This window comes from Geotrypetes seraphini, chromosome 8, assembly GCF_902459505.1.
Source record: "Geotrypetes seraphini chromosome 8, aGeoSer1.1, whole genome shotgun sequence".
Taxonomy (NCBI): Eukaryota; Metazoa; Chordata; class Amphibia; order Gymnophiona; family Dermophiidae; genus Geotrypetes; species Geotrypetes seraphini.
The window spans coordinates 103,889,327-103,914,180 of NC_047091.1; the positions used below are offsets into that span (position 1 = coordinate 103,889,327).

At 42.5% G+C, this 24,854-nt stretch overlaps 1 protein-coding gene across 1 annotated transcript in view; it reads left to right on the forward strand.

Annotated features, from left to right (window-relative positions):
- UPF1 (UPF1 RNA helicase and ATPase) overlaps nt 1-14,513 on the forward strand; it is a 357,405-nt gene extending 342,892 nt beyond the window's left edge. Inside the window, exons 24-25 of the mRNA XM_033955970.1 lie at nt 9,751-9,873; nt 12,090-14,513. Coding sequence (XP_033811861.1) covers nt 9,751-9,870 — 120 coding nt within the window. The 3' untranslated portion in view covers nt 9,871-9,873; nt 12,090-14,513. The remainder of the gene's footprint in view (nt 1-9,750; nt 9,874-12,089) is intronic.
- Nucleotides 14,514-24,854: the final 10,341 nt, after the last annotated feature.

A 24,854-nucleotide genomic window follows, 5' to 3' on the forward strand; every position in this document is an offset into this window, starting at 1 on the left:
AAATAAAATCCAGTGCTAGGACAGCCAAGTATACACATAAGATATAGATTATAAAGCACTTAACTTAAGAAGGATATAAATTTCAACTTAATAGCGTTCTTGATGAAGTGCAATGATAAATGCTGTTCCTAGGCCATCCAGCAAACACAAACAAGTTCAACAAGTCCACGCCAAGGTTCGGAGACCATTGAAATGTGCATATAGGTGTACAAAGTGGAAGTTGAAATGGAAATTTCACCATTTGTGAAGTGCAAACACAAGTGCAAGTTCAATATTGGTGCAAAAAGTTCCAAACACAGAAAATCATCACAAGAGTCACCAGACTCGCTGCTCTTCCTCTCCTCGACACAGGCCGTGTTTTGATACCAATCTTTATCAAGAGGGAGAACTGGGCGGGCAAAGAGGCAAAGCAAGGTCTGCCAGGAGCAACCCCTGACCTTGCTTTGGATTGGCAACTTACCTCGCCTGGTTTGTTACTTACGGTGTTGATGCTCCTGTACAGGTCATTGGTAAGGCCCCACTTGGAGTATTGTGATCAGTTTTGGAGACCGTATCTGGCAAAGGACGTAAGAAGACTTGAGGTGGTCCAGAGGAGGGCGACGAAAATGATAGGAGGCTTGCGCCAGAAGACGTATGAGGAGAGACTGGAAGCCCTGAATATGTATACCCTAGAGGAAAGGAGAGATAGGGGAGATATGATTCAGATGTTCAAATACTTGAAGGGTATTAAAGTAGAATAAAATCTTTTCCAGAGAAAGGAAAATGGTAAAATCAGAGGACATAATTTGAGGTTGAGGGGTGGTAGATTCAGGGGCAATGTTAGGAAATTCTACTTTACGGAGAGGGTAGTGGATGCCTGGAATGCGCTCCCGAGAGAGGTGGTGGAGAGTAAAACTGTGACTGAGTTCAAAGATGTGTGAGATGAACACAGAGGATTTAGAATCAGAAAATAATATTAAATATTGAACTAAGGCCAGTACTGGGCAGACTTGCACGGTCTGTGTCTGTATATGGCCGTTTGGTGGAGGATGGGCTGGGGAGGGTTTCAATGGCTGGGAGGGTGTAGATGGGCTGGAGTAAGTCTTAACAGAGATTTCGGCAGTTGGAACCCAAGCACAGTACCGGGTAAAGCTTTGGATTCTTGCCCAGAAATAGCTAAGAAGAAAAAATTAAAAAATTTAAATTGAATCAGGTTGGGCAGACTGGATGGACCATTCGGGTCTTTATCTGCCGTCATCTACTATGTTACTATGTTAGTGTGTACCCGCCCCCAACTTACTTAGTTTAAAGCCCTTCGAAGTAGGCGGGATAATCAGTGTCCAAAGACATTCTTACCCCTTCAGGTCAGGTGGAGCCCGTCTGGTCCCTGTAGTCCTTGCAGCGCCTCTCCATGGTTCAGGAATCCGAAGTTCATCTCTCTGCACCATCCGTGCAGCCAGTCGTTTGTCCTCTGGATCCGATCCTCCCTGGCTCTTCCCTTGCCCCTCACTGGGAGGATCGAGGAGAAGACCACCTGCGCTTCCATCCTCCTCAGCTTCTCATCCAGGGCTCCAAAGTCTTCAGGTATGCTCTCCGGGGTGTTCCTGGCGGTGTTGTTCATTCCGACGTGGATGAGAAGCATGGGGAAGTGGTCATGGGGCTTGATTAGTCTGTCTAGGTAGGCGGTCACATCTTGGATCCTGGCTCCTGGCAGACAGCAAACCTCTCTCGACTGCATATCTGGTCTGCAAATTGGTCCCTTGGTGCCTCTCAGCAAGGAATCCCCAATAACTACCACTCTGCACCCCTCTTTGGGGGGAGCTGATCTGTTGTCACCGGAACCATCTGTTGGACAACATCCTGCACCTCATTGGTAGGTCCTTCCTCTAACAACTGGAATCTGTTCCTCAAAGTGATTAGTGGGGTCGATGCAAAACTGCCCTGTGTACGAGAGAAGGAGACAGAAGAAGAGGAAGGTCTCCTGTGTTTGCCTGTGGAGGAAGTTACCAGCTGCCAGTTGTGTCATAATATTTTGTATTCTTTTATATTCCCTCATTTTTTTTGTTAAAAATTCATTTTTCTCCCCAAACTTTAGGTTTTTGAGCCTTCAGTCACTTTTGAACCTGTTCCCTCACTGGGAGCATCTACTCTTTTTCAATTTGAGATCTACTCGACCTCTCAAGGCCATTGAGCTCTTTGATTTCACATTGGCGATTTTTCTATTGATGTCCAATGCACCTAGCAGCTTCAAACGATGCATTTGATGCAATAAGACCATTTTAGGCACTGACCTGCATAACTGGTGTGTATAGTGCCTAGATCCTGATTATTGGGATATTTCATGCACACACTGGTCTTGTATACAGAAGAGATCGCTTAGAGCCAGAAAATTGCAGTATGAAAAACTTTTTGGTACAATTTCAGGGACCGGATGTGGCTGGAGACTCCAACCCTGATGCTTAACCACATTCAATTCCAGCATTGGCACTGTCTGTGTCGACAACTCACTCTACTTCCTCATCTTTGCAGCTGTCTGAATCAGGGAAGCCTCATAAGTGAGCTAAGAAGCAGAAACATGTCTCCCCTACCAGACATGTATTGGCATCATCTCAGGTATCTACTGAATTAATGTACTCCAAATGACACACTGATGACCAATCCCCATCTTTACAGGTGGTGTATCCTCAGAGGCATGTCTTGGCATCAAGATTTGCAATGCCTCAACACCCAATTCAACAAGTGCCTATTTGTACCCATGTCAACATTGGTATCAGCACCCAAGAATTTCACCAAGAACAGGCCACCATGATTCTCATAGCACCTTGGTGGCCGTGTCAACCATGATTCCCTCTGCTCCTGCAGCAATGTGTACAGGAACCCATCACATTGCAAGTCTTCCCAACATTGCTCACACAGAGTGAGGGCTCTCTTCTCCATTCCAATCTGTTTGTTAGCTCTCAAAGCATGGTATCTCTCTCCCAGTCAATAGATACTTTTCAAATATCTATGCCAGTGCTTCTAGGAAACTCTCTACTCAGTGCTATCATTTCAAGTGGACACATTTCTCAATCTGGAGTAATCTTAATTCACTCCAGTTGATCACTTGCCGTCTTCAGCCAGTTCTGGACTATCTAATCTAATCTAATCTAATCCTTAGGTTTGTATACCGCATCATCTCCACGTTCGTAGAGCATTTGCACCTCTCTAACTCTGGTCTCAAAACTACTCGAGTTAGAGTTTATCTCAGTGCTATAAGTGTTTTCCATACACTTCTGGATAAAAAAACATTACTAGTACATTCTCTGGTTTCCAGATTGATGAAAGACCCTTATAATACCAAACTAGAGAATGACACGGTGGCGGTTTACCCGCGGCCACCGCATTTTAGCCGCGGGTCACCCGCCGAAAACGGGGAAGAAAACTAGCAGTCGCTGCGGCGACGGGGACAAGGCCATTCACCGCCCGCGGGGCGGTGAATGGTCTTGTCCCCGCAGTGAGGCATGAAGGATCGCGCGGTCCCCGCAGCTCACACCCGCCTGCCCAATCGATTCTAGTGTTTAGCCAGCTCTCTCCCTTCTCCTCACCTTAGTTTGTAGATTTTCTTTTTCGGCGACCCGCACGCTATCAGAGAGCCGCGCACCCGCTGCTGCTCAGTTTCAATCTTCTGCTCTGACGCAACCGGAAACAGGAAGTTGCAGCAGAGCAGAAGATTGAACACTGAGCAGCCGCGCGTGCGCGGCTCTTTGGGAAAGCGTGCAGGTCGCCGAAAAAGAAAACCTATAAACTAAGGTGAGGAGAAGGGAGAGAGCTGGCTAAACACTAGGATCGATTGGGCAGGCAGGTAGTGGCTGCGGGGACCGTGCGATCGCTAGTGTTCCCGGCTCAAATTGGAAGGAGGGAGTGAAAGGAAAAAGGATTCTGGGCCAAGGAGATGAAGACGGAAAGAAAAACCCACAGCAGGAAAGAAAGGGAAGTACTGGCAGGTGAGCCAGATGCTAGAAGCAGGGGGGGGGGGAAGAAAGAGGGAAAAAAGCTAGATGGGGTTGAAAAGAAGAGACACACTGGTATGGAAGAGGAAGATAGGGGAAATCTGGACACAGGAAGGTAACAGAAAGAGGGGAAATTATGTGCATGGGGCATAGGGACAGAGACATAAAGGGGACATGCCATGGGGATGGTATATGGACACAGGGGGGGCAATGACAGATACATAGGGGAGATATTAGAAATGGAGAAAATAGGAGCACAGAAGCGAGATGGTTTGTGGGGATGGGATAGGGACCGAGCTTGCAGGCTCCAGTGGCTTGCACAAATTACATTGTAACGTGCCATGAAAATAAGAGGAAGGAAGGTAGATAGGCCACGCGAGAGGAGCTGAAGGGTAGTAGAAAGGAACAGATGGTAAAGGAGGGAGGGAAGGGTGGTGGTGGAAAGGAATAGAACAGACATTGAAGGAGGGTGGAGAGGAACAGACCCCCAAGGGAAATGTGGAAGACATAGTGGGAAGAAGACAGATGCCAGACTATGCGGGAGCGGAGGGAAGAAGATGGGTGCTAGACCAATTGGGGGGGGGGGGGGTTAAGGGAGAGGCACAGTAACAGCAAATGGAAGACGCAGAGAGAAGACACACAGTGGATGGAAGGAATTCAATGAGAAGATGTGGAAAGCAGAAACCAGACAACAAAGGTAGAAAAAAAAATTATATGTATTTATTTATTTTTTGCTTTAGGATAAAATAGTATATTAGTTGTGTTGATAAAAATTTATAAACAAAGCCCTGCCAGCTAAACATCTCTTTCTCTAGTTCAGCAGCAGGAACTTTGATTTATAAGAAAGGAATAAGCTAAATATTACAGTACTAAGGCTTATATGGATGCAGCGGGGACTGTGACGGGGCGGTGAATGGGATGGCAGTGGCAGTGACGGGGCGGTGAAAGGGATGGCGGTGATGGTGACGGGGCGGTGAAGGGAACGGCGGTGACGGGGCGGTGCAGAGGATGGTGGGCCGGTGACGGGGCGGTGACGGGGACAGATTTTTTCCCCGTGTCATTCTCTATACCAAACCACCAAGCAAGCATCCTCCAGTTGCTTGAGATCTCAATGTTATCCTTTCCACTCTGATGAAGCCTCCCTTTGAGCCACTTGCATCTTCATGTCTCAAACATCTAACATGGAAAGTAGTTTTTCTCATATCTATCACATCTGTATGCTGAGTCAGTGAATTTCAAGCGTTTGTGTCAGATCCTCCTTATACAACATTCTACCACAATAAAGTGGTTCTTCACACTCATCCCAAGTTCCTCCCAAAAGTTGCCTCAAAATTTCATCTTAACCAGTCTATAGTACTTCCTGTCTTCTTTCCAAGACAACAAAAATTTGGGGTGAAATAACTATTGCAAAAAATCATAAATAATTCATCAATCAATACTGAAAAGAGTGGTAAGGCTGAGTTTTCATTCAAAATATAAAACTCATTAGTGGTGAGATCTCAGAAATTCATTCCCCAACTCAATAGGGCAACCTAAGCTGATCCATTTGGGGGATTAATTTATCAATCACTGGTCAATTACCACTCACCAACCTTAATGCAAAATCTTATCGTGTTAAAACAATAAATATCAAATATTCTGTAAACATTATAAGTGTGAAACATAGCTTCAAACAGCAATGAAACTTCACAATTGTGATCTCAACGGGACCCATTTTCGCCCATGGCTTTGTCAGGAGATCAAGAAAAATGATTATAACTGAACATGTTCCAACCACATTTAACATCCAGTGACCTGGAAGACAGAAAGAAGATCAGCCTCCCATCTTCATAAACATTCAAACTCCTTTTACATGCACATCCAAACATTACTAAACATATACTGAACAAACTATAAGTACTAAACAATGTCTGCAACATTGGAGGACCGGGTCAAAATTTACTCTTGAGTTATAACCTGCATTATGAATCCTCACACAGAAAGAACCCATACTTCCCAGTAACATATCTGTTTTTCATAATGCACAATTTCAATATTCACAAACCTCTCTTGCAAAACTGTCTTACCAGTTGGCAGAAAGCTTGATGTGACCCATGTCACTATGCAGTTATCCTCACTAGGACTTGTGCTCCATAACTTCTGCCCTGTAATGGTGTGAGCCTGAAAAAATGCCGTGGCAAAACTAAAGTGCCACCTATGCTGAAAACTCATCCTAACCCTGCTTGTAAAAAGACCGCCTTAACTCAGTCTCAGCCAATCAAAAAGCCTCTCAGTCATTCATCCAATCAGCCTCTCTCCCAAATCACAGTCAGTCACGGCTCACCAATCGGCTCTCTGTTTGACTCACACCTCAAAAAAATACCTTCCATTCAATGGCCCATTTCAGACCCACAGGTGTAATACATATTCAGTTATAGTCATTTTTCTTGATCTCCTGACAAAGCCACGGGCGAAACAGGTCCCGTTTAGATCATGATTGTAAAGTTTCATTGCTGTTTGAAGCTAAGTTCCACACTTATAATGTTTACAGAATATTTATGATATTTATAATATTTATTGTTTTAACACGATAAGATTTTGCATTAAGGTTAGTGAGTGGTGATTGACTGGTGATTGATAAATTAATCCCCCAAATGGATCAGCTTAGGCTGACCTATAGTGAGTTGAGGAATGAATTTCTGAGGTCTCACTACAAATGAATTTTATATTTTGAATGAAAGCTCAGCCTTACCACTCTTTTTAGTATTGATTAATGAATTATCTATGATCTTTGGCAATAGTTATTTCACCCCACAGTTTTGTTGTTTATCATTTTTGATTTTTCAGTGGGGGTTTTTTTTTGGTCTTTTTATTTTTTTTCTTTCCAAGAACACATTCTCACCCTGGTAAAGCTGCACTTCATACTTTGAACTGTAAATTTGCTGTAGCTTACTATTTAGATCGCACCAAGCCTCTCAGAACTTCTACTCAGCTGTTCCTCTCATTCGATCCTAACAGACTTGGAGCTTCTGTCATCATGAGAACCATTTCTACATGGCTCGCAGACTGTATCTCCTTTTGCTATTTTTAGGCTGACTCTTGAAGGCCTTGTCACTGCACATAAAGTTTGAGCAATCGTGATTTCAGTAGCTCATCTACATTCCACTCCCATTGAGGACATCTTTAAAGCAGCCACCTGGTCCTCAATCCATACCTTCATATCCCACTATTGTTTGGAGAATCATTCCAGATGGGATAGTTGGTTCAGCCAAGCAGTTCTACAAAATTTATTCTCTACTTAGATGACAACTTTCCTCCAACTAGGCTCGTGGTAGTTCTCAATAACCCTCTTCTCAGAGGCATGATCCTGGCAGCTGGGGATTCCCACATGTCCTCAGATAAAGCATAGTTGCTCACCTATAGTAGGTGTTGTCCAAGGAAAGCAGGCTGATATTTTCACAATCCTCCCACCTCCCCTAGTTGGCTTATTAACTTTGTTACTGAATTATTGGTCCCATGAGCTGACGACAGGTAGGAAGGCACCGACACATGTGCGGTTCAGCCAGTCTTCAAAAGACTTAGTGACAGTGCATTTTTGACTGTCTGTTCTGGGCTTCTTGGATGATGATACCCACATGTGAGAATATCTGCCTGCTGTCCTGGGGTAAAATCTGCTGCAGGTAAATAACTATTCTGTATCCTCTTAAATGTACAGGTTCTCATACTAGGGGAAATATTATTAAAGGAATTTATTTTTGTGGGGAGAACTGTATGTTGTCTTAATGCAGTGAGCGGAGGATATAGATTGAAAGGAGAGAAACGAGATCGCTTGAACAGAAATTCTAGCATGTGCTCTGAACTCAAGCAGGCCTCTTGTCACTTTTAATCCGTTTCTTCACTAGCGTTTGGAAGCTAGGAATAAAGGAGGAATTAATTCCATAGATCAGGAACAAGGATGCAAGGAATGGAACCAGCCAAGAAGATTAGTGTAAAATCACAACAGTTTATTGAAAAATGACCCAACATGGCTCTATTCTGTCGAATTGTGCTGATTCTACTCCTTCCACCCTGGTATGATGGGTGTTCAATGATTTATCTACCTGAGTAGAAAAGAGTTTAATAAAGTTTTGTTTTATTTTTCAGTATAGTTCTCTGATAACTCCATACACTTCATCCACTTTTCCTGCAATGACTTTAACCCCTTTGAAAAGAATTCTTCTGTTTGACCTTCAAACCAGGACATCACAGCTTCCTTGACATCTTCATCACTTGAAAACCACTGTCCACAGAGAGATTTCTTCAAAACTCAGAACAGGAAATAATCTGAGGCATAAAGGAGGTCAGGATTGAAGGGTGGATGGTTCAACTGCTGAAACCCACATTCTTGGATGGCAGCCTGTGATTGTCATGACGTGTACTGGCGCATTGTCGTGAAGAAGCAGCATGCCTTCTGTGAGGTTTCTTCGTCTTTTCTCCTTGATAGACTTCTGCAAAACAATCATTGTGTTGGCATAACTTTCCCCGGTTATGGTTGTCTTGTGTGAAATGAGCTCCAGAAGCAAAAGTCCGTCATCTCAGAAGACAGTTGCCATAACTTTGCCTGCAGATTTCTCTGTCTTGAACTTTTTAGGGGTGGGGAATGACTTGTGCTTTCTTTGCATTGACTCTATTTTGGACTCGGTATCTCTGTAATAGACCAGTCTCATCTCCAGTCACCAAACAATGAAAAGTTTTCATTTGGTCTTCATGGAGCATCTTCAATTTCTCGTGACAGCAAGAGCCTTCTAATCAGCATTCTTGGAACCCATCTTGCACTAACCTTTGACATGCCCGACTTTTCATGAATTATTTTCCAAACTGTATCTGCCATGATGCTCACTTCTTCATCTGTTCGGGGAAACCTTAATTTGTCTGTCTGACAAAGTTAAATCCTCAACTTTCTTGCACATTTCTGTATAAGTTGTATCTACAAGCCATCCATTGTGAGGGTCATCTTCAATGGACTCTCTACTTAAACTGCTTGCTCCTAAATTTTACTTTGTAGGATGATGGGGCAGACTTACCATAAACTGCAGTCATACGTTCATGGATCTCCTTTGGCTTTTTTCCTTCTTTTATGAGAAATTTTATCACTGAACAGTGCTCTAAATCTAGCAGTTTCTTACTTGATTTGCACAAGGACTCCTCTGTCTCTTGGAATGTTAGACTCGCACTGAGCCGCAACTGTGAATGAGTAACCTTGAGACATGTCACAACATGCACAGACTTATTTCAATACACTTGCTACTTTCTTTCATATTCAGGAGCCCTCGAGGAGTATTCTGTAATATATCTACCTGAGTATGAAAGAAAGTAGCAAGTCCTTTCCTGGCTCATATTATTTCCTATTCCGAGTTTTGAAGAAATCTCTCCGTGGACAGCAGTTTTCAAGAGATGAAGACAATCAAGGAAGCTGTGATGTCCTGGTTTGAAGGTCAAACAGAAGAATTATTTTCAAAGGGGTTAAAATCATTGCATGTAAAGTGGATAAAGTGTATGGAACTATCAGGGGACTATATTGGAAAATAAAACAACATTTTTTGAAAACTTTTCTTTCCTATTGATGTAGATAAATTATTGAACACCTTTGTATTTGGAAGCTGACATTCCTTTTCTCAGGTCCCCACAGTTTGATAGGATAATGAAGGAAAGTTTACATGAACAATTTGAACAATTACGTATTAAAATTGAGAACTATACTCCTATTATAATAGAATGTTCTGTTTATGGTACACTGTAATGACTTTGTTCTGCCTTTATTTAGGACAGTTACCTTGGTGATGAGTTTAAATCTCAAATTGACGTGGCGTTGTCACAGGACTCAACTTACCAGGGAGAACGTGCATATCAACATGGTGGTGTGACGGGACTGTCACAGTACTAGATCGTAAGCCACTTTATCTTGGTATTTTTTAAAATCTCAAAATGAAGTGAGCAAACTCAAGCTGATCTAGCAGCTGGGCTGTAAAATTTGTAATATGTGTTCTACTTCAGCTGATTTTGTTGTCAGACTATGCATTGGTGATGCTCTTGGACATTGATATTCATATTTCATCCATGAGTCAAAACAATTTAGTGATAAAGGGTTTCAAAAGAGGGCAGCTGCAGAGCAAGGGGAAATGGCTTACAGGGAAATTATAATGTTGATAGAACTATGCAAGCTACTCAAGCCCAGATGCACTATAGTCAGTGATTGTCTAACGATTGTTGCTAAACTGGTTTTGACTGGTTTAGCGACAATCAGATTTGCCGTCACAATGCACAAAACTGCTCATGGTGTGTGGTTTATTGCACGAGCGCTCATTCTCCGACTCGGCCATTCAAATAAGCTCTTTTATATTAAAACGCCATGTAAACTAGTCAAGTGACTGTGATGCACAAAAAAACCCCAATGACTTTTAGTGATCCGACATGTCTTACCGATAGTTCAGCTCTGAAATTAATATATTTATAACATTTACCATACTTTTCTTTTTAAATGGGCACAGATGCTGTGCATGTGTTACACATGCACAATATCTGCTCCATTTAAAAAAAAAAAAAAAAAGCAAGCCAAGTTGGCCTCCCTCCAACAACTGCAGGTCCTCGAACCCCACGATGATGATGGCCACCCCCACTACAGTGATGCACCCAGAGAGACAGGAGGGATGCCCACTCCCTCCTGCCTCAGCAACCCAGTTGTGCATCTGATCCACCCCTCGACCCCAAAAGACAGCCCTGATGTTCTGGTGGACTGGGGATGTCAGCTCAGAACCCCCCCCCCAGCCCCTCTACCTCATTGTAGAAGCCAGCAAGAGGGATGCACACTCCCTCTTGACAGTAGGCCTGCCTCTTCAAAATGGTTGGCCTTCCTCTTCCTGATGCATCTTGAGGTGCATCGGGGAGGGGCCTAAGGCCTTGATTGGCCAGGATACTTTACACCCTTCCTATGGGATGGGGTCTTAGGCATCTGGGCCAGTCGGAGTCTTGGGCCTCTTCCCAGTGCATCCCAAGACACACCAGGAAAGAGGCCTAAGGCCCTGATTGGTCCAGATACCTAAGGCCCCACCCAGATGCACCCCAGAATGCATCGGGAAGAGGAAGTCCCACCATTTTGAAGAGGTGGGCCTGCTGTCAAGAGGGAGTGGGCATCCCTCTTGCTGGCTTATACAAAAAGGTGCAGGGGAGGGGCTGGGGGGGGGGGGTGTTCTAAGCTGATCCCACTAGTCCACCAGAGCTGTCTTTTTGTGGTCGTGGTGGGAAGTGGGATCATCGTGTGTGTGTGTGTGGGGGTGGGTGGGGGAGTCCAGGATGCACAACCGGATTGCTGAGGCAGGAGGGATTGGACATTCCTCCTGTCTCTCTGGGTGCGTTGCTGTCGCGGGGACAGCCTTCATCATCAGGGATTCGGGGACCCGCCATTGTCTTATGTGGGGGGTGCAACAACTTTTTTTTCCGTAGGGACAGATATTGATTGTGCGTGGGTAACAAACGCACAACATCTGTGTCCATTAAAAAAAAGTTTTCTGCCCCGAACAGCTGAATAGCAGGAGGCAGCTTTGGGGCTTCCCCTTCCTCTTAGCTGTTCGAGTTTCCCCTGCCAGCTCTGCGCATGTGTGTTACTTTCACAGCGATTCATTGGCAGGATTGGAAAGAGATTCTAATCATTTGCTTGCAAACTTGTTTGAGCATCAATCACTCTTTTGGAATTGGCCAAAAATTGGACCACAGCGGACCCAAGCAGTACCAACCCTGTTTAGTACATCTAGCTTCCTAATTCTGTAGCCTTGTAGTGCAGCACATCGCTGTTCTCTACTGAGGTTTCCCTATAACTAAAGACCATTCCAGACTGGTGAAGTTGATGGGTCAAGAAGTAGGTGATAAAGTGAGAACCCACGTTCTCCATAATCCTTCCCTTATCTGCAACCATGGGCCTTCCTCATTTTCTTTTTGGTTAAGAACTTTTTTTAGGTGGTGTCATTGCTCCATTTCACCTATACTTAAACAACTGCTCCTAGACTGAACTTTTTTTTATGTATTCTGTTAACCATCTTTATGAAGAGATTTTTAAAGATGTCTAAAATGTGTTGTAAAATGTGTTGTTTTTTTCTTTTTTACCATCAGGTTGAGGAAGAAGAGCTAAGCTTAAGTGGAGCTTAGTTCATCTGCATTTTATTCTGGGTAATAAGAAAATAAAATAAAATGGATACCTGTTTTCCACTGCTAAAACTGAGGCACCACTGTGTGAGAGCAACAGGAGAGAGAGAGAAAGAAGGAGAGAAACCAATCAAGAGAGCGAGAGCAGGAGAGACCACTGTTAGCACACTGAGACAAGGAGAGTGGCAGAAGAGGAGAGAGAAGCGAAGGAGTGGTTTGTGCGGGACTGGATCTCGTATATCGACAAACCTGCTACCATCCAGTCGCCCTGACAGAATGAATGGTCAGCTGAGTCTCTGCTCCCGCAGCCCACCCAGGCTAGAGAGAAGGGCCTTAGGCAGCCACCATTTCATTCCATGCTTGTTTTTGAGAAGGGCATCATTTTTCAGAACAGGAGTAAAAATAAAACCCTTATCTCAAGAGTTCACAACATTAGCATTTTGTTCAAGCACCAGAACATAGCAGAAGTGTTCAAGGTTCAGTAGCCATCCAGAAGAGATTGTCAACAGTGTGATTAATTAACCAAAGTACCAGCCCTTCGTGTTGGGAGATTAATCTTGAAGTGTAGAGTTAAGTCTTCAAGCTGGCTTTGATATAACATATCATCAGGCCCACTTGCTCAAAAAGAGTGTTTACTACTAGCTGGCTTAAAAGAAAATCTGTTTTGGGAAGCAGGGAAGTACTGGGGTTTGAGAAGTTTGTTTCTGAAATCTTAGTGATGGATTTGGGAACTCCTCGTTCTGAGAAATGTTTTGGAAGTTTGAAACTAGTTACCAGCATTCAAGAGAACTTTTCAGTGTAATTCTGAGTTGCAGCAATGACTTGGTGATCAGCCGCCTCTTCCTAAAATAAGGGATAGCAGAGATAGTAAAGAGGAGCTCAGAAGCTCTTTCAAGAGAAGGGTTTTTCATTGTTTCTGTATGCTTTAATTGGCTACTGACTCTAATTTGTCAGACCAACCTTTCTGTAAGATGCTATATGCTTGAAAGAGAGTGGGTTCCTGTGCCCTTCATGAAACAATGCAAAAGAGGCCTATTAATAAACCCCAGTGAAATTGGGATGAAGTAATGGAAATCGGGGATTATACTGGTTTGGAAGTAAAGATTTTACAGTGAGTTTTGCAATGGGTTGGAAAAATAGGGAACCAGGCAGTTGTGTAGGGAAGGTGGCCTTTGGTAGCTAGGTCTAGTGAGCGATAGAATGGGTTAAGATTTCTGCACAACTTCTGTTCGGTGGTTTAAAATGGGTGGCCTAACAAATCATTGCAGCCATAGTGGAGGTAAATGGAGACCTCAAGGAAATAGAAAATGTAGTTTTGGCATTAGTAGATTTGGAAGAGGAGATACTCTGAGCACAAACAGCACAAGTAAAAGCCACCATTTGGCTTATAAATTACTCATTCCCATGGCTGGAAGAACCACTGAAACAAGTCAGAAATGGGAACACTGAAAACCTTTAGCTTTGTCTGCACGTGTAAACTGCTAGCATCTGTACACCAGAAAATGTGGATATTCCCTACCTCCACACCCACACCATTTTAAAGCAGGTCCCAGTTAGATTCTTCTGGGTACAAGTTACCAGTTGCAGGCACTAGAACAGTGGTTGATGTTCAGATTTATAATCAAGTGATTCCCAGGTGTGTTGGGTTTCATTGTTAAGAGAAATTTAAAATGTACTTTGAACTTAACTGTACTAGAAAAAAACAACCCCAAAAATTGACTAATTGTGCATTCTTGGCTCATTTTTTTTTTTAGAGAACTTGTGTGTGTGTGTTGTTTTTTTATTTTTATTTTTTGCAAAGTAGAAAGGTTGGGTGTGGCTGTTATTTGCCACAGCTTGTCTGAAGCAGCTGCCTTTGAGCCATGCACACCTCATATTGGTGAGACATTTTCTGGTCTCTCAGCTGAACATAGTATGTTTAAAGAACTATGGGGAAGAAATAGTCTCTAAAATGAAGCAACTGTTCTCCAACAATGAAAGCCTTCAATATTTAGACTTCTAAATCCACGAAGAATGGGCCACAGGCCACCTTCCTTCATGTAGGATGGACTTTTTTTATTTATTAACATTGCCGAAGGGCTTTTAATTTTTTTTCCTTCTGGGTAGGCTGCATATGTAGTTTTCGGACTAGGTTGAAGCTGTAACCCTTTGTGCAATGTGAATCATTGGGTAGTGTAATCCCCTCCCCTTTATTTCACTGGTTGGACTGCTTGCCTCTGCTTTGTGCTGCTTATTCCCCACCCTACCCCCTCCTTCCAATAGTAATTATTCCTAAGTTTTAGAAACCCATGAAGGTCAACGCTAGCACTGTTGTTTTTTTCCCCGTCTTAATTTGTTTTAAACTTTTGTCATCAATAAAGTACAATTAATAAACAATTTTTTTTTTTGCTATGACAAGAGTTTTATTTTAGTGTGGCATTAAATTTTGTGTTTCCACATGAACTATAACATTTTCACTAAATTTAGCATTGTATGGTTGCTTTATTATGAAAACTACCTTATATAAACTGAGACGTAAATATGGTGAAAGTGCTAAGTTGCATATCTTTGGTTAGGATAAAGGAATATGATTTTTATTAGGTCTAAAGTGAAATGTTGTGCATGTGTTAGTCCACTTTCCAAGGTAATATAAAGAAACAAAAAACATAGGAAATAAGGTGATACCTTTTTTATTGGACTAACTCAATTCATTTTATGATGAACTTTCGAAGGTAACACTTCAGATCATAAAGAAAGCAAATATAGACAGATATCAGTATACTGTATATAAGGAAAACATGAAAGCATTTTAAGGATAGGAAGAGGGAGGGGTAGGTGGGTGGGCAGGAGACAGAAAAGTGGCAGAGCTGTTTTAAATGCTTTTATAGTGGGAAAGAAAGCCCAGATCTCTGTTAAGTCCTGTCTGAAAGGTGTCAAAATACCTTGTTGTGATTTCAAAGGTTGTACGTTCTTGGATTGTTTTAAAGTTCCCTTTTATTCTCACCATAAAATCACGTCAGTATTGCAATTAATATATCTATGTAGGTTGATTCTGGTCTTTAGCATTTGGCTTGTTTCACTAATGTAACATACCTCTTTGTACTTTTTGCACTGAATGATGTATACCACATTAGATGATGAACATGTGAAGGATCCTTTTATGCTGAATATTTTTCCCATATGAATGAATGACCTTGGGATCCTTTGAAATGTGCTTGCACAGTTTGCAGTTTGTCACACCATAAGGATATGTGCTGTTCTCCTCTTCTTAAGAATCTCTCCAGACTGGAACAGCTCACTGATGGGATAATAGCTCACCATGATCAGCAAGTGGAGACTGAGACATAAACTTTTGACTGTAGTACAAGTGGGCTGTGCAGTCCCAAGTACTATCAGTCTATTCTCATTCTCTAGGTCAGGGGTGTCAAAGTCCCTCCTCGAGGGCCGTAATCCAGTCAGGTTTTCAGGATTTCCCCAATGAATATGCATTGAAAGCAGTGCATGCACATAGATCTCATGCATATTCATTGGGGAAATCCTGAAAACCCGACTGGATTCCGGCCCTCGAGGACCGACTTTGACACCTGTGCTCTAGGTGGAGGTGGTAAGCCTGTGCAGTCTTCCCTGGTTTAGTGTAGTGCTGTTGGAATTTGTTTAGTGGCCTTCTAGAGGTGCTGGATTGAGCTTGAGGGACCCTTTTGGAGGTCTGTCTGACCTCTGGGATGCCACACTCAATGTGTCGAGTCCCAGTCCCCCATTTCCCCCTGATGTGTGTTGCTGTTTATCGGGAGCAGCACAGAGCAAATAGCAGGACATAAGTTCTGGTCAGAATGTCTTATATGCAGACATGATTAAAACCTTTAAAAGATAATTAACAAAAGATCAGGAAATTAATGTATTTTTCGCTCCATTAGACAAACTCCCCCCCCCCCCCCCGAAGTAAGTGGAAATAAGGGTGCGTCTTATGGGGCGAATACCCAAAGTGCGTGCCCCCCCCCATGTTACCTTATTTTAATGCTGCCACCTTTCCTTGCTGGACGCTGCTTCCCTGAGAGCGGCGCACAAGGCTGGCTGGCTGCCTGGTCCCCGCCACTTCCCCTGAGAACTGACGGCTGATGCGGCTGCCTCTTCTGTTCTCTCGTGGCATAGCAGTGCACCAGGCTGCCTGACCAGGCAGGCAACCTGGTGTGCCACTATGCTGCAAGAGAACAGAAGAGGAGGCAGCCACGTCTTCCATTCTCAGGGGAAGTGGTGAGGGACCAGGCAGGCAGCCAGCCAGCCAGCCTTGTGTGCTGCTCTCAGCAAGGGAAAGTGCCAGATTTTTTTTTTTTTTTAAAGTAAAAGTACACGGGGAGGAGGAAGAGGGTCGGGGCCTGCCTGCCTGGGGGGTGAGGAGGGAGAAGCTGGGGCCTGCCTGCCAGCCAAATTAAAAATAGGGAGGGAGGAGGGAGAGGCCAGGGCCTGCCTGCCCTGACAAATTAAAAATAGGGATGGAAGAGGGGGAGGCCGAGGCCTGCTTGGGAGGGAGAGGCCAGGGCTGGCCTGCCTGCCAGCCCTGCCTAATTGAAAATAGGGAGGGAGGAGGGAGACGCAGGGGCTTTCCTGCTGCCTTCCTGGGGGAAGGAGAGGCCTTTCCCATCCGCTCACCCTGGCCCAGCCTACCACTAGACCACCAGAGGGAGGACATGGTGCAGAGCTTGGCAAGGAATGTGGGGTTGGGTGCAGAGCCTGGTAGGGAGAATTTGGTTCAGAATGGTTTTTCTCTTGTTTTCCTCCTCTAAATTTAGAGTGCGTCTTATGGTCAGGTGTGTCAAATGGAGCGAGAAATACAGTATAGAGAGGAAAAAGGAATAATATTCAGTATAATTGAGTAATTATGCTGATCAAGCAGAACTTAGGGAAATATTGGGTACATAAAACATCTGTAGAGGTAAAAGTTTAAAATTGTAAGTGTTCTTTCTCCTCTCTGTTCAGTTGAAATACATTTCAGTTTTCCCGCCTAAAGCCTGGTTTTCTGTATTCTTTGTCTAGAGCTTCTAGTAGTTGGAAGGAAGATAGATGATCTCTCACTCCTGAGCAAGGGAAGCCTGCATGTTAGAACCTCTTAAATGAACTTTAATAATTATTGAACATGTGAAATGTGTATATGTTTTGGGATCCCAAAGAATGAAAGAATGTGTGGATGTATGTGTGATATTTAAACAAGAAATGCAGTGTTCTCCCCAGAAATTTTTTTTAGCCGGATGGCATGAAGAAGTAGCCGGGTGGAGAGGGAGGGGGAAATTTGGGTCATTAAATCCAGTGGTGTACCTAGTATATATGACTGCCAGTGCTGATCTTTTTTTAACAACCCCCTCTATATAAAAAAGTTATTTTTAGTAATAATCCATTACACAACAAGGGTGCACATAGGAAAAGGCAGCATCTTAAACACTGCAGTGAGCACTAGAATACCAACACATGCATTGTAAAACTATATAAGCCAGATCCTGCATAGTAAAATGATCTTGTACTGTCAATGCTAACAGAAAACCATGTCCTTTTCATACACAAAGAAGACAAAAACACCTCCCAATATGGAATAATCACAAACTAAAAATAGAAATATATAAACAAAAGTTAAACTGAAACGCCAAGAAACCAGACTCTGCACAGCACAGAAACAGTGACACATGTCCCCTAATACTGTGTAAAATATAAAGACAGTAGATGTAAATTTGAAAAATCTGATACATAACAATCACCACTTTACAAATTAACAAATAAAAATAAAACAAATAACAAGAAATAAGAAAATACCATTTTATTGGACTAATCCATTTTTCAATTAGCTTTCAGAGGCCAAATCTTTCTTCAAGACAGTACAGTATACTGCTGTTATGGTATCCTGTCCTGACCTGAGAAAAGGGGTTTAGTCCCCCCTCCCCAAAATGTCTTATTTCCATTTCCTATTTATAAATTTTTATCAATACAGTTACAATACTACTTGATTCTACATAAAGCAGGGGTGTCAAAGTCCCTCCTCGAGGGTCGCAATCCAGTCGGGTTTTCAAGATTTCTCCCAATGAATATGCATGAGATCTTTTAGCATACAATGAAAGCAGTGCATGCAAATAGATCTCATGCATATTCATTGGGGAAATCCTTGACATAAAGCAACAAAAAAATTTTTTACCTTTTGTCGTTTCTGCTTCAATCATCTTCGCTCTCTTCTTTCTATACAGCGTTTGTCCTCTCTCCCTTCCATGCAACATCTGCCCTCTCTCTTTTCCCCTTCCACCCAGCCTCTTCCCTCTCTTTCTGCCCCTTCCATCTACTGTCTACCCTCTTTGCCCTTTCCATCCAGTGTCTGCCTTCTCTCTCTTCCATACGACATCTTCCCTCTTTTTTATGTCCCTTCAATAAACTATATCCTGTGTCCTTTCTCTCCTTTGTACATGATTCATCTCAGCTTCATCCCTCTCTCCATTTTTCTGTCTCCACCCTCTCCCCTATGCTCTGGCATCTCTCTTCTCCCGTCCTTCCTTCCCACTCCACCCCCATGGTCTGGCATCTCTCCTCCTATCTCTCCCTCCCTGCTCTGGCACCTCCGCTACTTACTTTCTCTCTGGTCTGGCATTTGTCTCCTTAGTTTCCCTTCCCTCCCCCCATGCCTTGGCATCTCTGTCCTCTCCTTCCATCTCCCCCTTCCCCTCAATTATCTGGCATCTCCTCTCCTTCATTTCCCTCCTTCCTTCTTTTCCCCTGGTCTGGCATCTGTCTCTCCCCCCCATATGCCCTGACATCTCTCCCTCCCCCTCCATGGTCTGGTATCTCCTTTCTTTTCCCTCCCTCCTCTGGTCTTCCTTCTCCCTCCTTCCCTCTCTCTTCCCAATTGAGTGCAGCAGCAGCATTTCTCTCCCCCCCATAGTGCAGCAGCAGCATTTCTCTCCCCCCCTCGTAGTGCAGCAACAGCATTTCTCCCCCCCTCCCATAGTGCAGCAGCATTTCTCTCCCTGCAGTGCAGCATTCACAATTTGCTACAGGCTAAGGCGGGAGATAGGAAGCGACAAGGGAAGCTTACAACTTGCTGCTCTTGCTTGCTTTGGGCCTTCCTCGCTGCCAGGTCCTGCCTTTGCGGAAACAGAAAGTAGGCAGGACCTGGCAGCGAGGAAGGCCCGAAACAAGAGCAGCAAGTTGTAAGCTTCCCTCCCTGCCCTATCTCTCGCCTTAGCCTGTAGCGAATTAAACCCATGCTCCAGGGCTCTAACAGTAACACTCTTCGTGCCGGCTTCCGTTCTTTTCCCTCCCCCCCTCCCTCGGGACGTAACTTCCGGTTTCAGAGGGGAATAAGGGAAGCCGGCACGCATAGTGCTAACGTTAGAACCCTGGAGCATGGGTTCAAATCGCTTGCTGGCGCTTTTTTTTTATTTTTATTTTTTTTTTTTAAAGTCGGCCTGAGGCAGAGTCGAACATTGAACTTCCGGTGGCTCTTCAGGCTGTGCCGAGTCAGCCTGGGGAATCCCCAAGCCGGGGCATTAAAAAAAAAAAAAAAAGATGTTTGAGCAGTGGCGGCAGCAGCAGGATTCACAATCGAGATGACAGCTGGACAGTCATCTAAATTAGCCGGGCAGAGCGCCCGGCTTAAAGGCTCTAGGGAGAACACTGAAATGTTTTACAAACTTTATACTTTAAGATGTAAACCTTGAGAAATCCAGAGAAGGCAAGGCATATGGAGATTGACCCTAGCTGACCTTTAGGTAAAGCTAGGGAGTGTTGTCATAGAAACTGTGGAATGTGGGAGGGGGTTGGACTGTTCCTATCCTGAGTATTATAACTTTAATTTTATAATACTGTATTAGATAGATTTTGGGAAGAATGATCCTTATAATTAAGCCTAGTAAACTGCAAGAAGTCTCTTTAGATTAGATTGTGTTGTTTTAAATAGTTTGGATTTCGGGCTACATTCTAATATAAACACAGCAAGATATGCAGGGGGCATTTTTGTCTGTGTAAACTGTTGGCTCTTTTTCTGGAGGGAATTATCTTGGTGAGCAAGAGCTCAGTGATTCATTCTTTAAGACTATATAAGAAGGGTACTGATTAAGAGAGATATCCTTTCTTTAAGGTTTGCATTTCTTTGGTAAATTGTCAGCTTAAGTGGTGCTAAGTGGTTATTTTAAGAATATATACATTATAATATTTTATGTAATAGAAATACATATCTAGAATATTTTTAGAAATTACTGTAATAGAAATATATATTTAAAGTTTATAAAACTTTTGTTTAAATAAGTTCCGCCTCTTAAGGTGACGTGCTAGCTGAACATTGGCAGACTAAAAGTGACGTGTCACTAATTTTAATAGTACTTAAGCAACTATGATGTCCTTTTTCAAGTGGAAACCTTCCCACATGCATGGACAACTTTTGTCTCGTGGGTGATATGACTCCCCCACACAGACTCTTTATGGGAATGCATGTAAGGTATATAATGAATTGGCATTTTAATTCTAATTTTAACCTCAAGGTTAATTTGATATAAATTGAATAAATATTATTTTTATGAAGATACATCTCTCTATGTGTATTAATTGGCATACGGGTCATTCCATATCAAGTGGACCAATACTGAAATCCGCCCACGCTCGACTCCCTTGAAATCCAACCAAATTTAACAGGGGTGTTATCTAGGGTCTCAAATGAAACTGCAAAATTTTTTGGATCTATCTTAATTTGGTCAGGAGTTAGGGGCGGTTGAACAAAAGCTATTGATCCACTCCCATGCCTCATGTGACCTAAAACGCCAACTTTGCTTAAGCACTGCGGCAGAAGGAAACTACCTAGGAGTCTGAAATTTTGTAGTTTGGTACAACCTTGGGGCAAGTTTCTGGCAAAGTTTGGCTCCATACTACTGCTGGTAGATAAGTTAGCTGAGGGTATAACTTTACCAGCAGACAAGTACCATGAGGTACTTCCAAAATTTGCAATATGAGCTTTCTACAGTCAAGTGAAGCTGAAGATATGACCATCCAAAAAATGGCTTTATGCATTTATGCAAATTTTCACTGTTTTTCAGATTCAAATATCTCTAATGTGTAGTTTTTTTTTGTTTTGTTTTTTAATATTTGAAAGAACATGTTTTTTTGCTACAGAAGCTATCCTGTTTCATCTTGGACCCATTCTTTGATGAGAATTGATGGTTTAAAGATAAGCATTACTTGCTTGCGTAAACGTTGTGTTGAAGGGTCATTGGCACTTCATTGTGAATATGCAGTGGAACTATATTGATTTGAAAACTCATAACCAAGCTTTGCAGCCACAAGTACTCGTCTCGTACTATGCTCAGCGTTTGACAAACTTACTGTGCAAGATGACAGTCAAAACATGCATTGGCTTGCACAAACTACTTACTGCATGCAAGCCCAAACACATAATCATGTGATTCACAAGAATGTACGCATAGCTGTAGTAGTATGTCTGATACATGTAGCTTTTCTGAACATGTTCTGACTTTCAACTATCACAGAACAGTGGCTGTATGAACAAGTCTGGCTTTAAGGTTCATCATAACCTTATAACACCATATGACTCCATTATTTGACAAAGCTTGCCTTTGGCGTGTTGCTTTCTGTCTATTCTTTCTGTGCAGCATATGGTTCTTTCCTTAGTTAACTAGGCTATGCCTGTGTAAATTTTGGAAACTTACTCTGCACCTGCTAACATGTACAACTTGCTTTGCTCTATTTTCATTGTGTTCTCACACTGATATTTTTCACTATACTTTTATTCTATATTTTTAGGTGACTATTATCTTATAGAGACTAATAATAAGCTAGAGCTCTGTGGTATTGGAGTCTATGATAGTTCTGAGTGCCAGAAACCATCTACCTTCTATTCTGGAAAAAGTTGCTTGAAGCTTATTTCTGATTTCTCTTTGCCTGACCAATAATTAATTAAAAGATGCTCTGGACTTCCTACTTTGTCCATGGAATCTAATATCTGTACTCATCATGAAGCCTTGATTTCTACAGAAAAACTGCTGTAATCCTTTCAGAAAACAGAATCACCGCAATATCAAAGGTCTACGCCCAATTAATAATAATAATAATAATAACAGTTTATATACTGCAATACCGTAAATTCTATGCGGTTTACAAAAGAATAGAGAAGGTACAGAATAATTGGACTTGGCGGAAAGGGTGAGTGAGTAAGGAGGAGAACAGGTCAGTTGTCTAGGTATTTCAGGAACAGGTATGTTTTTAGACGCTTCCTAAATTCTTCGTAAGTAGTGGGCGAGAGCAATTGCTCTAGGTCTTTACCCCATAGGGCCGCCTGGTGTGAGAGAAGGTGTTCATGGTGTTTTTTCAGTTTGCAACCTCTAACTGGTGGGGAAACGAAGTTTGAATGTGTGCTTCTCTTGCGTTTGTTGGTAGAGAAGCAGAAAAGGTCCGATATGTATTTGGGGGCTAGTCCATATAATACTTTGAAACAGGCAGGCAAATTTAAATTGATCTTCCTGTATCTGATCATTTAAAAGCTTTCGCAAAGCACACGTTTAAACCAGGCCAGAAGCTTTGCCCAAGATGCAGGCAAGACTTGTGTGTCAAACTGCAAGATCTAAGTAGCCCTAAGTCTGATTCTGACATTGATGACCCTACCAATGCATCTGAAAACCTCAATACCAGCTCTTCACCACTAGGAATCTCTCTTCTAAAGATTCAACGGATTAGCAAGCAAAATTCCTTATGCTAAACACAAACTCTCTGAAGCCCATAATGCAATTGTAGACCAAATTGTAGTTATTGGTGACTTAACTCCAACTGATATCAAAGTAGAACCAGAAAGTCGCCAATGTAAAAGGTGGTCTGACCTTCTATTGACTTAACTGAAGCAGAAGTTGAAACTATCTAGTAGTAGGAAGCAAATACAAATTCTCACTCTTGCTCCACACAGCAGGACTATTGAGAAAACTGCTTTGGAATTTGGCATTTCAACAAGAATGGTTAAAAAGGCCTCCTTGGTGTTCCAGCAATAGAGAGGAAAAGTGCTTGTTCAGCAGATTACACAGAAAGTCCTGGATTTTTATGAAAACAAAATCTCTAGAATATGCCCAGGCAAAAAAAGATTATGTCTCTGTTCAAATCAGTGATGAAAAAGCGCAAAAGCAGAAAAGATTGCTATTATATAATCTGAAGGAACTGTACACCACCTATCGCAGTCAGCATGGGCCTGAAATTGAGTTCTCAAAGTTCTGTGAGCTTCGGCCAAAGTGGTGTGTCACATTCAGTTCATCAGGGACTCATTCAGTCTGTGTCTGCACAAGCCACCAGAATGTGAAACTTATGCTTTTAGCAATTGCAATTCCAGATGACTACAAGGTGCTTCTGAATAAAACTGTCTTGATATGAACTCAAAAAACTGCATGTTGCAGCGGTGTGAAATATGTTCTGGGCAGATCCCTCTGGAGGAATATTTTACTGAGTTCTTTGATGAACATGATCCAGATGATATTGAATTTAAACAGCAGATTCACACTGATTGGGATACAATGGAAACTCGACAGTTATCCATAGAGGACTTTACTTCTGAATTAATTGGAAAAATTTCTAATTTGGCCAGCCACCATTTTAGTTCCAAGAATCAAAGTGCTTATCTGAAGGAACTGAAAGCAAATATAAAGGAGGGGTATGCTGTTGTTTTGATGGACTTCGCTGAAAATTATTTCTGCATCATTCAGGATTCAGTACATGGGTTTCACTGGGAAATAGCCAAGCAACATTACACCCCTTCGTTGTCTACTTCTGCAATCCTGATATCCAATGCATATGCATGATCAGTGACTTACTTGCATCACAATACTATTGCTGTTCATGCATTTTTGAGGAAGCTTATTCTGCATCTGAAGGAAGTCTTGCCTGTCTTAAGCCATATTCAGTACTTTAGTTCTGCGCAATATAAAAATTTCAAGAATTTCATTAACCTCTGCAGCCATGTTACTGACTTTCAAATTAATGTTGAGTGGAACTTCTTTGGCACCAGCCATGGCAAATCTCCATGTGATGAGATTGGAGGAACAGCCAAGCGTTTAGCTGCCCATGCCAGCTTACAACACCCTCTCAATAACCAAATTTTGACACCAAGGGATCTATTTGAATTCTGCGATAAATCTGTCTCTGGAATCAAATTTTTCTTCATTGCTAAGGAAGATATTGAAGCAATAAGACCTGCTCAAAAGCAAAGGTTTAGTATGGGCCACACAGTGGCTGGAACAAGAAAAAATCACCAATTTAAGCCCATAGACACTGCTAGACTCTGCATTAGCAAAATTTCAAGTGACACCAGCTTATTCATTGCCAATATCTTAAAGTCTGATACTGATCCTGAACATGTCCCTACCTTTCAAGTAATCCAGCTTTCAACCTGGACAATACTTAGCTTGCATATATGACAATTCTTGGTGGATTGGTCATGTATGTGAAATTTCAATGGAAGAATGTGACATCCTGGTTAATTTTTTTTGCATTCACAAGGTCCTGCACGGTCATTTCAATGGCCTTTCTGTAGAAACATATGCTGGATCCCTGAAAGCATATTTTTGCAGACCTTAATGCACTTATGACCACTTCATCAGGCAGACAGTACACTTATCCACAAGCTATTTTGGCAAACATTGACCAGACTTTCAAAACCATGTGCAAGAAACTGAGTTACAAGTTGAATTTATATGATTTCCTGATCTTTGTCAGTATGTATGCACACTTTAAATATGTGGT